The sequence below is a fragment of the Diadema setosum genome, chromosome 14 (genome assembly GCF_964275005.1).
Source record: "Diadema setosum chromosome 14, eeDiaSeto1, whole genome shotgun sequence".
In the NCBI taxonomy this organism is placed as follows: Eukaryota; Metazoa; Echinodermata; class Echinoidea; order Diadematoida; family Diadematidae; genus Diadema; species Diadema setosum.
The window spans coordinates 8,429,747-8,446,042 of record NC_092698.1 but is presented as its reverse complement, the minus strand read 5'-3'; the positions used below and the strand labels follow the sequence as shown (position 1 = coordinate 8,446,042).

The window sequence follows — 16,296 nt, the reverse complement described above, 5'->3', positions numbered from 1 at the left end:
AGTAACTGTGCAAAGGAGCAGAAACAGTCCAACAAGACAAAAATTCAAGAAGGGGGGGGGGGGGTGGGGACCAATCACAATCATAGATCTGGGAAGGATGAATCTTTCAGACTTGCTCATAAATATCATTTGCACCAGTTTCATGTTGCATGCCACAGAGATACTGACAAAACACGGTGGTAAACATTGTGTTAGTATGACCCAGTTTCTCATCATGACACAAGCGCAAAGAAATGATGCAAATTACAAAGGAGGACCTGCGCTGAGGAAAGAACGAAGAGGGATGATTCCTCATTCCCATCGAAAAGGCACTTTTAAAGAATTGCTGCTTTGACATAAGAAAAAGACTTGTTCATTGTGAAGTGTGTACCAAAACACTTTGGTCATGTGCATCGGTATCATCCATCTGTCTTGTGCTTAAAAAGCACGAAAGTTGTCATTTCACATTCAGTCTCACACAATTACTTCATGTGACCAAAATATGTTTGATGCAAAAGTCTACTTATGTCGGAATCAATTCCATGCTTTTAGACACCCATGAATCATACAGCCCATGAGTCAGACAGCCCATGTGTCGTACAGCCTATGAGTTCGACACTTAAGCAAACAAGGCCCCTCGAGACCGACACATTACGCCTCATGTTGGTAATGTTGAACTTGTGGGCTGTTTTTACTTAGTGTCGAACTCATGTGCCTTATTTGCCTCGTGTGAATTCATGGGTCTTACAAGTGTATTTGCCTATTGTCAAACTCGTGGGCTATATAACTTTTGGGCTATATGACTCATGGACCCTTTTTCAATGTCGAACTCATGGGCTGTATGACTCGTAGGTGTCGGTCTTACGGAATGACCCCTACCCATCATATGCTAACTGGCGGAGCTCTCAAGATGCAGATCCAAAATGTCTTCAAAATGTCTGGCGTAACATTCACATATCTCTGTGACTACATTTTGTATGGAGAGCCATCTAAACTACCCCACTTATGAGGGAAAGGCAGCCAGGCAGTTAATTTTCTCTGGGATGCCTCAAAAGCAGTTTACAAAAATGCAGTTCAAAAAACCTCTTAATGCGTTTGGGTTTCTTTTATGCTGATGCTATCACTTTTTAGCTGTCATCCTTAGATGTCTCTCTACCAGAGATAAAGAGTTATACCAAATTCCGACAATGCATGTCTTCTGTCCGAGTTGATGTATTATAGAAAACTTCACACGTTTGTTTTTGTTGGGATGTTACTAACTTGATATTTATCAGCATGTTATGTAGTTATAATTCATAGAAATGTCTTTATGTGATGTGGAGCTGCAAAAGAGATGGAGTATTAATATTCGTAGGGCACAATCTATAGGAATCTTATGGACTGGCATTGAGCTCATCATGTACATATGTTGGCATTCACACTATCATCTCACACATTCAAGTTTTTATCAGCTTTTATTCGAATGACAGAGATCATTTGCTTTCACATTCCAATGCTCCCAGTGCACATTATTGCCTTTCTGTGAGTACACACACACACACACACACACACACACACACACACACACACACAAATCAACAAAAGCTTTCATTGTTTGCAGGATAATATGAGCATACCAGGCAATTGGGAGAAGTTACATTCTAGGAAGATTTCAAAATTCAGTCGACTATAACTAGATGACAGACCAGGAGCCTCTGCCTTTTTGGCATCATGTGACATTTTCTCGAAGTGTTAGATCTTGTAAAAGAGTTGATGCAGATGAGCTACAATGTAATGTCACCATTTGAAGATGACAGTGCACTTTGTCTTTGTGGATATTCATCTTTCCGATTAAGGAAATCAAAATTATTCTGTGGATTCATCATTTTATTCGCTAAATAGTTGTGAGCGGGGAAACTTACATAGTGTTGGAATGCAAGTTAGAAATGCATGTCACATTGTCAAAAAAGAGAAATCAGAGTGAACTACTGAAAAAGCTGTTATTTTCATGGATTTTACCTATCACTGTTAGGCCACAAAATTAAAAGCACATAAAGATATTGCCACCTGATCTTGATGGCATTGAATTTGCGGAGTATAACAGACAGGCATTAGTGCATTTTCGGTAGCCATGGCGACGAATCACGCAAATGGCATCTCACGAATATGTCTGTGAGCTCCTCATATGCAAAAGTATATGTACCCAAAAGTAACAGCTTTTTATACAGTATACATGTGCCTGATGGATACCATATGAGTGTGTTCAAGAACTCACAAGATGATTGTGTGATAATCACTTGCAGCGTGTGTTCTGGAATGTCTGATCACTTCAAGTATAACGACTTTTCTTTCAGATTTGTGATGTGGTGTCAAATGAATACAAAGCATTTGCATGTTAGGAGTAGGGAGTGCAAAATGACCACAAACCTTTGTCATTTCTACATTGTTAAAACTGAATAAGGTATTTGCATGTATATTTTTGAGGGGGAGGAGGGGGATTTCGGGGTGGGAGGATGTAAAAATAATTCCACAGATAAGGTCATGACGTAGTATCACACTAGCAAGCTTACAACAAGTGGACTGTTGAAAAAAATCCTGGTGTTGTCCTCATTTGACAAAAGGGCGTGGGTACGTGTCAGATTGATGACCAAGGTCAAATTGTGTCGTGGCATGATTAAAGAGGAAGTAAAAACAAGACGTTTGCATAGAAGAATTAATGGAAATGTGGTTAAGATTGAATAATTTATGAAATGGCTCTGACAAATAAAATGAAATCAAACATTGACAGTTTAAGGAAAATAACACGAATGGAGCTCATCAGCTATGGAACTCACTGTTTGGCCTCCAAAGTGTACCCATCTCACCCCTCTTATCCCATGCTCTTACCACCTCCAGGGGACTATGCGGGATTTCCTGGATGTGGTCTGCTCCGCCTTCACAGCACGTACCGCCACGACCTCAAGATCTACGCATCGGATGAGGGGCGAGTTCAGATGACGGCGGCGGCTTTCACCAAGGTGGGTCGAACAACTAATGGCATGGCAGCATTCACGTAATTCCCACATTTTGTGGTGTTCTTTACTTATGTTGTATGACTTTGCGATTCAGCTGACATTCGTGGAAGTAACAACATGCCAAACTATTGCTTCCAGTATTAAAGACAATTGCAATGCATATTGAGCTCCCTAGTGGGAAGTCCCTTCTTGTATAAGGTTGCTGCATATTTTTCATTCACACTTTGTTTCGTAGTAGCAGATTGATCACTCATGAAATTGTCACACAAGTATGTGACATTTATCGTAACTCATTGGTGCCTTGTACGTACAAGGTCTATGAAGATTTTGTCATGTGTGGATTGCTTGACAAGATTTTCACGTTACACAGTGTATTCTTGGGGCTGAGCAGATGTTAGATATTGTACATTCTCCTGTAATATGCTCACATCACTTCATGTTTTTCTTCTCTTGTTCTGAACTGAATTTTAATACCTAAGCTCGGCCTGGTTGATGAAGTTTTTACAGTAGGTACATTCCTTCAACAGGCATTTTAATGTTATGACTGCTTTCAGGACAGTTTTTTTTTTTTTTTTTTTTTTTTTTAGTACATGATTCGATATACAGCCAACCTTGCCTAGGTTGACCTCCCATAAGTCAAATAATTGCCTTGGTCAAAGGTCTTTTCAAGTTCTCTTCTCTTTTGATATATTTTATTGATTTTAATCCCTCATAAGCCCTAAATTTTCTCTAAGTCGAAGCTATTTCTTCAGTCCAAATAGATTTGACTTTATAGGCAAGGTTGACTGTGTATTTTGGCAAATTAGTACACTGGAGTATTACAAGCCGGGTTAAAAGGTTTTTCTGTAGGTATAGAAAGTAATAATCAGAAGCCAGAACAAGATTCAGATAAGAAAGAGGGAGGAAATGAAAAAGGAGAAATAGAGGAAAGAGAAACTGACAAACTGAGTTTCAAGTGACAGATGTATTGTACATTCATCATTTAGTGAAATATGAGGGAGCTGTGGACAGCAGAAATGACTATTTTATTCCTTTGATGTGCTATATTATAGTTAACATGTTGTTCTGATTCTATAGGGCATGCTTGCCTTGGAGGGTGAACTGACCCCAATTCTGGTGCAGATGGTGAAGAGTGCCAACACAACTGGCCTGCTGGACCATGAGAAAGAATCGGTCACCATTCAAGGAAGGTATGCCCATAAGACTTAGTTCTTCAGTCATTTACACATGTGTTTCATTAAATGATGTAAAGTTTGATAGCGACTTTATATAAAGTCAAGATCATGAATTTGTGGTACATAAAGATGATACAGACACAGAAATAAGAGAGGTAAAGTTCAAGAATTGACAGAACTTACTTTAAAAGTGGAAATTTTCTTGTAATTTTACGTGCTCAGTCAGGTAAGATGAATTTGCTTGTTTTTAAGTAAATATTAAGACTCAAAGTGTTTTGTGTTTGCTATAGTTTCATGTCACATGAAATGTGAGAAAATTTCCACTTTACAGTATAGTTAACAGTGTAGTCAATTTCACATCTAATCCAGGACCCTATTTGTTGCCAATAATCCAATCCTTTTGGATTTTTGTGTGAATGTCTTGTTTCAGAGTCAAGGACAAGATGTTTGAATCATTCAGTAAGGACAGACTCTTTTCTCCAAAGGATATGTATGAGGTGAGTAGATATACCTTTTTGGCACCGTGAAAGTAATGAATCTCAGATGCCCAAGCCTGTCAAAAGGTTGTTTGTTCAAAGTCCACTATTAAGCATTTTGAATTTCGCCGTCTTAAAATGTGAAAATTGGTAGTATAAACACATTGTATTCAGCAGTGTTGAGGTGTATAAAATCTCCCAACCACATGAAAGAACTGCCCTCCCTGTAATGAAATCAAACTCTCCATTGTATATTGTTTTGTAGTTAACAATAAACGTGCATGTTTTACATTTTTGTCATTTTAGTGGATGTAAGGCACAACAAGGATGTTTGTTTACATAGATGCAAAAGGCTCTTAGTACCAGTCGGGTTTCCATCATTCATTTGGCACCAGTGTAAACATTCTTACCCCATGAGTGCTACTTTGCCCCAGTGCACTGACAGCCATGCATTCATTACATATTATGAAATAGGTTCAAGAATGTAGCCAATCAGAAGCTCTGAAGGGAGTCACATTTGTGATCTCTAGTCCTTTGCAGACATGCAAGGAACAGCGAAATAGAATAACTGCACCAGTTTGTGTCGCCTGTGGCAGATTACAGTTGCTCTGTGCACGCACTCGGCACAAACCCAAACAATTGCTTTGATTCACATGGTTGCCTGCATGGCTAATGGAAGAGCGTCCCCATTTCATGACAAAGTTTTACAAACTGATATCATTCAATTATCTATTCTTAAAAAAAAAAAACACCAAATAATGCACAGGTTTCAGTTTGTGATGTTTGCGGAGGTGCAGCTCGCTCTTGGATATGCATAATGTCAAGCAAGGGACACAGGTTGCATGTTGAACCATTGTACATACCCTCAAATTTGCTGCGTCTCCAATCACGCACTCTCACCTGTGCATTACTGTAAAACCAGAAATGTTTGCGTACATATTAATTTTGCAAGAACCAAGATTCGCAAAATTCAAATGCATGCAAAAGTTCTTGCCTATACCATAATGCATTGGATGCCAGTGGCAATTCGCGAACATTTCATGCTGGGGGAAAAGGGCTGTTGGCTCCAATATGCAAAAATTTTGTGCCGTGAACATTTCTTGCTTGTCAGTATTTGTATATTATTGAGCCTTGCGAATTGCAAACGACCAAATTAAAGTTTCTCCCCTTCCTCGTACTCCAGCTGGCACCGACAGGGAGTAAGTCCCTCCTGGATTCCCTCTCCTTCATCAAGAATCCCGTCAGGATGTGTCAGAAGGTGCACCGCCACATCAAGACACACACCAAGATGATCAAGGACACCATGGAGATGCCAGAAAACAAAGGTTCGTATATTTTTTCTACTTTTTCTTTTTCCTGATTTGTTTAATCCTTTTTGACATATTTGATGGGATTAAGTTTGGAGTTGAGTACAATGCAATTTTAAGAAATATATTTTTCAGGGAGAGAGAATGGGGAGAAAGAAAAGCTAAATTTGCAGGGTTTTCATTCAGAGTTCATCCTCCTACTCCACAATGAACATTTAGATGTCAGTAGAATACGATCACATCCTCTTTTCTTTATTTTTATTTTCTTCATTAGAGTAAATATTTCATGCATGTTTTTTACTTAATCAAAGTGAAGTCTGTGTGCAACATAATGCATTTTCTCACGTTGTCGTTATTACCATGCTAACTTGATTTTGTTGTATGTGGTCCAATGTAGACATGGTTCTGTATCACAATGAGACCCTTGACCTCATGCTGCGTCGATGGGTCAAGCTGGAGAAGGACTTCAAGCTGAAGAGCGGTCACTTCGACATCACCAAGATCCCCGACATCTACGACTGCATCAAGTACGACATGGCCCACAACTACGTGCTGCGGACCATGGGCTTCGAGCACATGGACGATCTCTACAACTGTGCCGAGAATCTGGCCACCTTCATCATCCCCCAGGTGAGTGGGATGTGGAGGCGATGATTATGCAATGATCAGATCCCCCCCTGCCTCCTTTGGCACCAAGCCTGTCATAGGCACCAGTGGGAGGTCATTGTCGTAGAAGACAAGGTTCTGGATCCTTATCCCTTTGTGCGCATTGATAAAAACCCCTTAGTGTTGTACATGAACGCACTGCCCATAGTCCTGGCACAGAAAGGGTTAAAGGAGGAAATCCTCGGGCCAAATCCTGCCTTACATATTGTTGGCCAAAGAATTTTTATTCCAATAATATATGTGTTGGCCCCAGTGTACATAAACTGTAGGTTGGAGTGCCAATTGCAATTGAAATGTAAATGAATTCAAAATTGAATAGAGACCTTGGGATCATTTCATGAAGCGTTTTGTCTGACAACCTTGTCAGACAAATTTGCTCTCAGCCAATCAGATGCAAGGATTTCAGTAGCTTGTAACAGTTTGTCAGAGAAATATCCGACCAAAACGCTTCGTGAAATGCCCCCCAGATGCAAGGATTCCCGTAGCTTATAACAGTTTGTCAGAAAAAATATCTGACAAAACACATCATGAAATGCACCCCTGATGCAACATTTCCCCTGTTCTCTCCCCAGGAGTATGGCATTACCCCCCAGGAGAAGCTTGAGATTGGCCAGGGCATCTGCACCCCACTGCTGAAGAAGATCCGGTCCGACCTGCACCGCATCAACAGCAACGATGAGACGACGTACCGGCTGAACCCGCTCTACTCGCGGGGCGTGATGTCGCCGGACCGCCAGGTGCGGACCCGGCTGTACTTCACCAGCGAGAGCCACATCCACTCCCTGCTGTCTTGCCTCAGATACGGTGGCCTCTGTGACGTAAGTCTCGTCCATTATGATCCAGTTTTGGAAGAGAGGTATCTCCTTCATGACTATACTCAAAAACATTCTGTCATAAAGAATTTCAAAAGTTTTTTTCCAGACAGGGAAAGATTATCTCAAAATGACATTCTGACTTACCACTCTTCCCACTTTCTTCTCAATTTGTCCAATCTCTCCTGGGCTTTTATTGTTCAGGTTCCTGTTGCATAAAAGTTAAGATCAGACACAAGTTGGAAAATCAAACATAAGTCTTGAAAAACTAAATGTTGATTGGCTAATGCCCGACGCAAGTTTGATTTTTTTACTTTGCGTGATTGCATCCTTTTATGCAACATGGCTCTGCATCCTTTATGCAAGAGCATTCATTCAATACAATTTCTCTTCAGGGATAGGGGAGGAAGAAGTACCATCAAGTGGTTAATGATCTATCCAATTTGATTTCTCTCTCCACCCCCCCCCCTTCCCCCATCTTTTCCTCCCCTCATTCCGTAGGACTCAGACCAGAACTGGCAGAACTCGTGCGAGTATCTGGGCAGCATCAGGGAGCTGAACTACATGACGCAGATTGTGCTGATGCTCTACGAGGACCCCAGCAAGGACCCGATGTCGGACGACAGGTTCCGCGTCGAGCTCCACTTCAGCCCCGGGGCCAAGGACTGCGAGGACAACGCCGATCATCCTGGCTGCTGTCCCTTCCGTGCTGTCCACAGCTCTGTGAGTACAAACTTAATATTGATGTGACTTGTTTTCAAAAAATACTGTATACGCCGAATATTTCACAAGGTTTTTCATTTTTGCGTATTTCGCGCGACAGGTGCTATTCGCAAAATCAAAGACATGCGAAAATAATGACTAATGACATGAATGTGGCACACACATATACTTTTCTCTGTTCACTCCAGTACTCCATAATCGCAAATTTAACCACAACTTTCCGACTGACTCACTAAATATATGACTTATGCTGTATGTGTGGTCCCATGTAGTCACTACTTTCTTTCTTTATTTTTTTTTAGTAGAAAAGAAGCATCTTTCTGCACTATTCATAATTGGGGGATATAAAATCATTATGTCAGAGAACATGTTTCAGAGACTGCAGTGAAATAATGTTTGAAGTAACTCCACATGTGCATGAAAGTAATCTTTGTTTATGTGTCTGCTTGGTAGAGATAAACTGAGCATTGTAAAAGTGGTGATTATTCATTCTCGGCTGGGTACGGTGAATTTCGTGTGTTTTTAATTTCCAAGAATCATAAGTATAAGATTCAGTACTACATATCACAGGCAAAAAATCTTTAGTTGCTTTTATTTTTGTGCTAGTTTCCATGTCGTTTGAATATTTCCACACTGGGAAAATTTCTGTTTTATTTTAGTACAAGTGTATCATGATGTGATGAGACAGGTTTCCAACCCATTCTCCTTTTATCTCACATGATATACTTTGGTAACATGCATCTTGTTTTTACTTGCATTGGACTGCAGGGGACTGCATCGCCCCTGGAGAACAACTCAGAAGGGACCGGCCCATCTAGCTGCATTGACTCATCCGACGAGGAGCCTAGCGATCCATCACAGTCTGCCCCTGGGCCAACATCGCCGCCTCCACCACCACCACCGGTGAGGATCACCTCTGCACCAGCATCATTATCAGGAGAAGTGGGAGAAGGAGGAGGAGGAGGAGGAGAAGGAGGAGAATGCAAGGAGGCCAGTGAAGAGGGGACATCGAAGCAAGGTAGCAAACCCATCCTCAGCATCCCACCCATCAAGATTCCCTCCAAGCAGGAGCTGGCACAGATCACCAAACCGGTAGCCACCCCACCCATGCAGCCCTCCCCTGCTGGGGCTCTTGCGGAGGATGTGGCGAAAGGCAAAGAAGGTACGACTTTTATTTGATAGATTGAAAAGAATATTTTTGCTTTCTATGAGGTTTTCCATAACAATCAAGGTATCACAGCATGATTTTAATACAGCTGAAATCTCCAGGTACAAGAAGATGTGCAGATATCTATGTATTGTGGAATTATGGTATGAGGTAATAGTGGTATGAATGAATAATGATATGTCATGCCCATGCCTTTCAACACTATTTCAATAGTTTCCTGTTAGATTTCCAACCTAAAGATGACTTGGTTACAGTATGTGACAGGTCGCTGAATTCTTTGGGTTAATCCTTTGTGGGCTTGTACCGATTGGCACAGAAAACCTTGTACACACTATCCCAAGTCCCTGCAAGAGAAAGGGTTTTGATTGATAGGTGCTCCTGAATGAGCATTTGCTAAGCACATAACAGAAACAATGCCACAAAAGGCTGTGGCATCAGTATGCTTGACAGCAAGGACTTTCCAGCAGGGCAGCCAGGTCAATCACTATGACAGTAACACACGACCTTTTGCATCCTGAATTTCCACCATGCACGACAGATGAGGACACACTCGGCGAGCTCCACCCGTCACTGCCCTACGTCAAGAGCGCCCCAGAACTGAGCGACTCAGCCTGGTTCTTCAACGATGACATTCTGATGAGGAGAGCATCGGCGTACTCGGCTGCTCATCACGGTGAGAGAAAGAACTCATGGACATCCTCAAACTTACTGCAATCGTAGTTGACAAAAATTATATTACTCCCTTTTTGCCGTTCATAATGATCTTGATTAGTGATACCCCCCTCCCAATCTTCCTCCCCTTCCTCTTTCCCTCCTCATCCTCTTCTCCTCCCCTTCTTCCTCTTTTGCCTCCTCTTCCACCTCCTCCTTCTTCCCCTCTTTCTCGTCCTCCCCTTACTCCTCCTTTTCTCCTTCTCTTCTCCTCCTCCTCCTCTTTCTCCTCCCTCTCTTCCTCCTCCGTTTTTTTCTCCTCCTCCTCTGCTCTTCCTTCTCCTCCTTTTCCTTCCTCCTCTTCCTCCTCCTCTTCCTTCTCCATCACTGGCTCCTTCTCCACCACTTCCTCTTCCTCCCACTCCTCCCCCTCCTCCTACTCTTCCTCCTCCCTCTACTTCTCCTTTTCCTTCACCTCCTCCTCTTCCTCCTCCTTCCCTTTCTCCTCCTCCTCCTCCTTTTTCTTCCTCCTCTTCCTCCTCTTCCTTCTCCACCACCGGTTCCTTCTCCACCACTTCCTCTTCCTCCCCCTCCGCCTACTCTTCCTCCTCCCTCTACTTCTCCTTTTCCTTCACCTCCTCCTCTTCCTCCTCCTTCCCTTTCTCCTCCTCCTCTGCATCCTCATCCTCTTCCTCCGCCTTCCCCTCCTCCTTCTCTTACTCCTCTATCTTCTCCTCCTCCTCCTCTTCCTCCTCCTCTACCTCCTCTACCTCTTCCTCTACCTCCTCTTCATTCTCCTCCTCCTTCTCCTTCCCTTACTCCTCCACCTCCTCTGCCTCCTAGTCCTCTTCCTCCTCTGCCTTTTCCTCCTCCACCTCCTCCTCTTCCTCCACCTCTTCTACCTCTTCCTCCTCCTCCACCTCTTCTACCTCTTCATCCTCCTCCTCTTTCTCCTCCTCCTCTTCCTTCTCCACCTCCTCTTCCTCCTCCCCCTCCTCCTTCCCTTACTCCTCTGCCTCCTCCTCCTCTTCCTCCTACACCTCCACTCCTCCTTCTCCCCTCCCCCTCCTCCTTTTCCTCCTCCTCCTCCTCTGCAGTCTCCTGTACTTTTGGTGCCTTAAACCATCTGCAGTAAGTACCATGAGAGCCAAAATACATGCACACACATCTACCTCCTTGGTTCTTTTGTCACCTCAACAGCAAACAAACATCATGGCAAAGCACAGTCAAGTTCATTAGCTGTGTTTTGTCCCCAATTTGAGATAACATTAATGTGAACATACTTTTTAGACTACATTCTCATACATTTACAAGTACATGTATAATTTTCATCATTTATGGAACATTGTACCTACCCATGTCAGAGGCAGTTGAATTTGCTTTGATATAAAACAAATAGTTAATTGCGCACACAAGTAAAAAAGATCAGATTGTGAGGTTTTGCTTTCTTTCTTCAGGTCTGGAGCATCACATCCAGGTAACCTCCATCCGTGCCTTAGAGACGCTTCATAACAGCCTCTCCCTGAGACAGGTGGACAACTTCCTGGAGCGCATCGCCCGCGATGGTGCTGCCACCCCCGAATGCCATACGCCGCGGAACAGCATGCACATCAACACCTTCACGCCGCAGCGCGTCAAGCCCTCGTACCTCTACAGCAAGGAGTCCGACGGCTCCTCCTACTACAGCCGCTCAGCGAGCAACCCGTCCTCCAACGGATCCAGTGCCCTCCCCTCCCCCACCGAGAGCCACTCCAAGAAGTTTGACTTCATGCAGTTCCTGGAGAAGTCTCAACCTCTTTACCTGCAGCAGCAGCAGGAGCAGGACAAACTGGAGGAGAGTGACAAACCGGAGGATTACTTTGCCAGCGACGAAGGACACGATATCCATGAAGGCCTCAAGCTTTTGACCATGCCAAACCTGGATGATGTGTCAGTCGGGGTTACGAGTCCCACCTCCGTGGGACGGCTGAGAGACGACTCCTTCTCCAGCATTGGGGAAGAGACGGGCAGGGTTAAGGGACTGGAGATCAATCTAGCGCACATGTTTCCAGCGGACATTTCGTCCCCTGACCCGGAGGAAGGGACGCTCCAGTGCCCCATGGAGAGGAACGGTGATGAGGTAACCACGGAAGAGGAGGTCACAACGCCTTGTGCCAGTACTGGTAGTAATACCAGCTTGTCGGGAACAACTGCATTCAAATTCCCCGCGGAAACAACAGAGGAAGCTGTGAGTGGGACTGAGAAGTCTGCCACCTCCTGAGTTGTGGTGATCAATGATCAAGTTCATATTGCAATGTGTGTTCAACCTTTTTATTTGTAGTGCAGATTCTATTCTGCTCGTCTACACCAACAGGTATTCATGCTGAGGATGAAGATTATTCCCAGCTTGCTCTCTTGGTGATTCACTTAAGCTCAGTTTTCCTTGAACCCTTTAGAAAAAGATTGAAAATCTACCAAAGACACAAATGTTGAGATAAAATAATTATTCTTATGCTCTTCCTGCTCTGTCATGGCATGTATTTAGTAATTGCAAGTTTCTAAAATACCTATAGGAGGGTTGCTACTTTGAGATAAGCTTCAGATAAAGATTTGACACCATCACAGGTACTGTAAAAGGGGATATTTTTGCGCGACTAATTTTTTGCGCTTGGCCGGGTAGGAAGAGTTTCGCGTGTTTTTAATTCCGCGGAATCAAGACATCAAGTACTGGAACATATGGCACACAAAAATATTTGCGCGCTTTTATTTTCGCACTAGCTTCTGGTTGCGCGAAATGCGCAAAAATTTCAACACCGCGAAAATTTCCACTTTTATAGTAATTTCCTTCTATTCCTTCAAAAGTGATAAAGATAAATGCACCATAACACCAGATTTAAGAAAGAGAGTGCACATAATTTATATCACTGCATAGACGTTCTGTGGTGTCCCATGCCCTTGTAATTGTAGTGAAGCATAGTGATGTCATGACCCCACTACAGTCCCCTGATGTTAACTGCCTAGTCCTACCAATCAAAGTTTTGGTTTATTCCCTTTGACATATAAAGACAAAGAATTTTCATTTCCTTGCCATTTCAGTCAGTTATTCAAGCAGTGGAAGATTTTTTTTTTCTTACTTTTGGTTCTTTCTCCCACTCTTTCCATAAGAATTGTCAATAGTTACATTTTCTTTCTCTCATAGCGCTAATGTTTGTCATTGGTCTTCCAGTCAGAAAGGTTAGAGATTTTGACTATTTGTAACGATGCAAGTGAAACGGTTTTAGTCTCAGAAGCTCCACGGAGTATAGGGCATGGATCCTCAAAACTAATTAAGATGTTTTTTTAAAAAAATCCAAAGTACTTGAAAAGTAGGTAAAGTTAGTCGACATGTGCGAAGTGTGTAGGTAGTGAGGAATGGAAAGCACATTTTGTAGAAAAGGGAGATATGGTTATATTTTGTTATATGGTATTATGATATTGCAATTGATTGATGAATTGCCCTTCATCAATGTAAATAAACACATATAAATATCCCACCCCAGTATGTATGCCCATGATTTTTATCATGGCTATTACTCAAACAGAGAATAATCAGTGATTATTTCTGTTGATGAAAGGCAATTTGTCAACCAGTAGCAATAAAGACAACTCGACGAAAGATTATGAGTTGATGACATCATTTCAAGATAACGGGTATCATAAAATTTGTGTTTATTTTTTTTCTTTCTGCTTAAGTAAACACTTTAAAAAAAATGTCTATTCAATGTTAAAATGCAGCTTACTCAACCATTGTAACCTTAACCTGTTGAGGGCTTAATGATTTTGCTACAACACGCATTTCCCATAGACACTTGCCCAAGTATACTTGGGATTCTTCCTCAGCAGGTTAAACCAAAAGCCGAGAAAGGTGCAGCTTGTCTTGTTATCAAAGATCTCTTGGTAAAGATAGTGCCTATTTTCGTGAAGGAATTATCAAAAATTGACTGAACTGTAGAGAAGTGTATGTAACTGTCCTTTTGAGGTATTTTAAAACTATTTTACCTTGTATTTAATCTTGTACTGTGATTTGTGCGAGAATAACACCTAATTTAATTCAGTGTAAACAAAATATTGTGTGAAATCATTGAAACAGCAGTGTTACAGTCTTAGCCAGAAAACACCATCAGTTTAGGGAACCAGTGGAAAAGCTTGATTTATTCCTTTCCAACCAAAAAGAAATACTTTAAAAGAAAATTGAAAAGTGTCCATCTCAATTTGTTACTGGGTTCACAGGTATGACCAATCAGAGAAGGTGTGTGACGATGTGGGAAACAGAGAGAGGGGCATTTTTTTTTTCACAATTGGTTTTATTCAGATCTCTTTCATACAGAAGGCCACATTTTATCGTGGAGTTAAATGCAGTTCTGTGTAACAAGTGAAAGGCCAGTGATACAGACAAAATTTCGCACACAACTTTCAGGATCCTTGAATTGTGGTGTTCCCACACAGTATCACAGTTCATGTTAGTCATCACCTTCTTAGCTATCATTTTACTGCATGGAATGAGCTCAGGTTTACTGCATGGTTTGCAATGTTCAAAGTTTATATGCATATTTGATTCAGAAGTGGCTCATGTATATGTAGCATTTTGGTTTGTACCTTCTGTGTACAGGCATGAAAAAAAAAAAAAAAAAAACTATGCATAAACTGGTTGACACTGAAATTTGTTGCCCTGGAGTTTAATAGAAACCATGCATTTCCCTCCCATGTCGAAGAGCAAGGTCTTTTTGCAATTCTCAGTTGATGGGCATCAAAATTTCAGTGTATGATGATGTAAGCATCACTATAATTATACATGATGGTTTCTTCAGGGTACCGGTACATGTTACTAACTGTGCAGATTGTTAAGATTGAAGTATATAGTGAGACCAAGAAGGCGGCCCCTCGTAGGATTCAGGTGATGTGAAAATCGCACAACATTTGAGCTTTCTGTGAAAGCTGTAATTTATATTTTTTAACAGAAATAGACAAATATTGCTCTGTTCTTGTGTGTTTGAGACACTCAATACCTTCTAAATGGTAACTGGAAAATCTTGTCTGACATGTTACATGATTAACAGCCCACTGTGTGGGAGTTAACTACGCACATTTTTGTGAAAGCAGCGTCTTGCCCACACAAAACGTCATGTATTGGTGCATTGTTGGCACTATTTGTCAGCATGATCACTTTCTATCTGTGGATAGGTGATATTCTGTATCTTTTTATACTCTTATCTAATAAGGCACTTATGGACATGGGCATTTTAGCACTTCAAATTAAAACATGGAATTTTCAGGAATACCAGTTAGAATATTACGAAAGGGTCTGAATCTAAAATGAAGCTACTTTGTACACAAAAGGGCCTGAACTGAGATATCACCAAGGCCTCAATACAGGCTTTTGCCTGAAAAGTGGCGTCCTTGAATGTTAATCCGAATCTTATCGGCCATTTTAATAGTAATATTCTCATGTATAAAAGCCGATTCACAGTTAGCAATGACCTCTCAACCACAGACTTTTCAAAACACTTATTAATATTTTCATTAGAAGAGCATTTAAAAACAGTGGAGCAGAAAATGATAATTTACATAGATTAAGTGCTGCATGGATGGCTATTGTTAATTTGGTTGGAAAAAATCCGCATTCACATGTACATTCTGATATGCACCTACTTCATGCATGAATATTGAAGAGTAATTTTCATTAAGACCTACATCTAGTGTTTTTCATATGCCTCAGTTACAAGTCAGTTTTAAGAGAAGGTCTGCTATGACCTTTATTGGCACATGCTTAGACTGGGAGTGTGAACTAGCTTATTGTTTGTTCTCATCATTCTTATTCGTTGTCCTATATGCATGGCTATCTCTCAAAGGTTTGATCGTTTACTGGTAGATTTGATTAAACTGAAATTAGACAACATTCAGCACAAGTTGATTACCTCCGAGGGCGGAGAGTTGGCTCAGTCGGTAGCGCGTCTGCCTCTGACCCAAGCGACCCGGGTTCAAACCCCCGAGTCTGGACTAAGCAATGTTGTGTCAGTGCCGTATATAAAGAGAGTCTGGCCAACTCATAAATTGGACGCCATGTCGTTGCCCAGCGTATTACAAGTAATAATGAAAACCTACCAAATAAGGGGTAGTGAACAATGGGCAGTGCATATGAGCGCACTTTGGTAACGACATTGCTCCACAAAGATCACAGGACCACTTTTGACCAATCACAGGCTTCAAAACTCATAAGCCGAAAACCGAGTTGGCCAGACTCTCTTTATCTATGGCACTGTGTTGTGTGTAATCATACCGCCCCCTCTAGCAAGAGGTAGAACACTCTGTCCCTCGGATAGGACATAAA

At 41.8% G+C, this 16,296-nt stretch overlaps 1 protein-coding gene across 1 annotated transcript in view; it reads left to right on the top strand.

The window, feature by feature from the left end:
- The window catches only part of LOC140237886 (inositol hexakisphosphate and diphosphoinositol-pentakisphosphate kinase 2-like), a 45,252-nt gene extending 32,972 nt beyond the window's left edge, over positions 1-12,280 (top strand). Inside the window, exons 13-22 of the mRNA XM_072317819.1 lie at positions 2,854-2,975; positions 4,050-4,162; positions 4,578-4,644; positions 5,807-5,948; positions 6,328-6,560; positions 7,169-7,414; positions 7,910-8,131; positions 8,900-9,293; positions 9,838-9,972; positions 11,408-12,280. Of these exons, the coding sequence (XP_072173920.1) occupies positions 2,854-2,975; positions 4,050-4,162; positions 4,578-4,644; positions 5,807-5,948; positions 6,328-6,560; positions 7,169-7,414; positions 7,910-8,131; positions 8,900-9,293; positions 9,838-9,972; positions 11,408-12,210 (2,477 nt within the window). The 3' untranslated portion in view covers positions 12,211-12,280. The remainder of the gene's footprint in view (positions 1-2,853; positions 2,976-4,049; positions 4,163-4,577; positions 4,645-5,806; positions 5,949-6,327; positions 6,561-7,168; positions 7,415-7,909; positions 8,132-8,899; positions 9,294-9,837; positions 9,973-11,407) is intronic.
- The last annotated feature ends 4,016 nt before the right edge of the window (positions 12,281-16,296 follow it).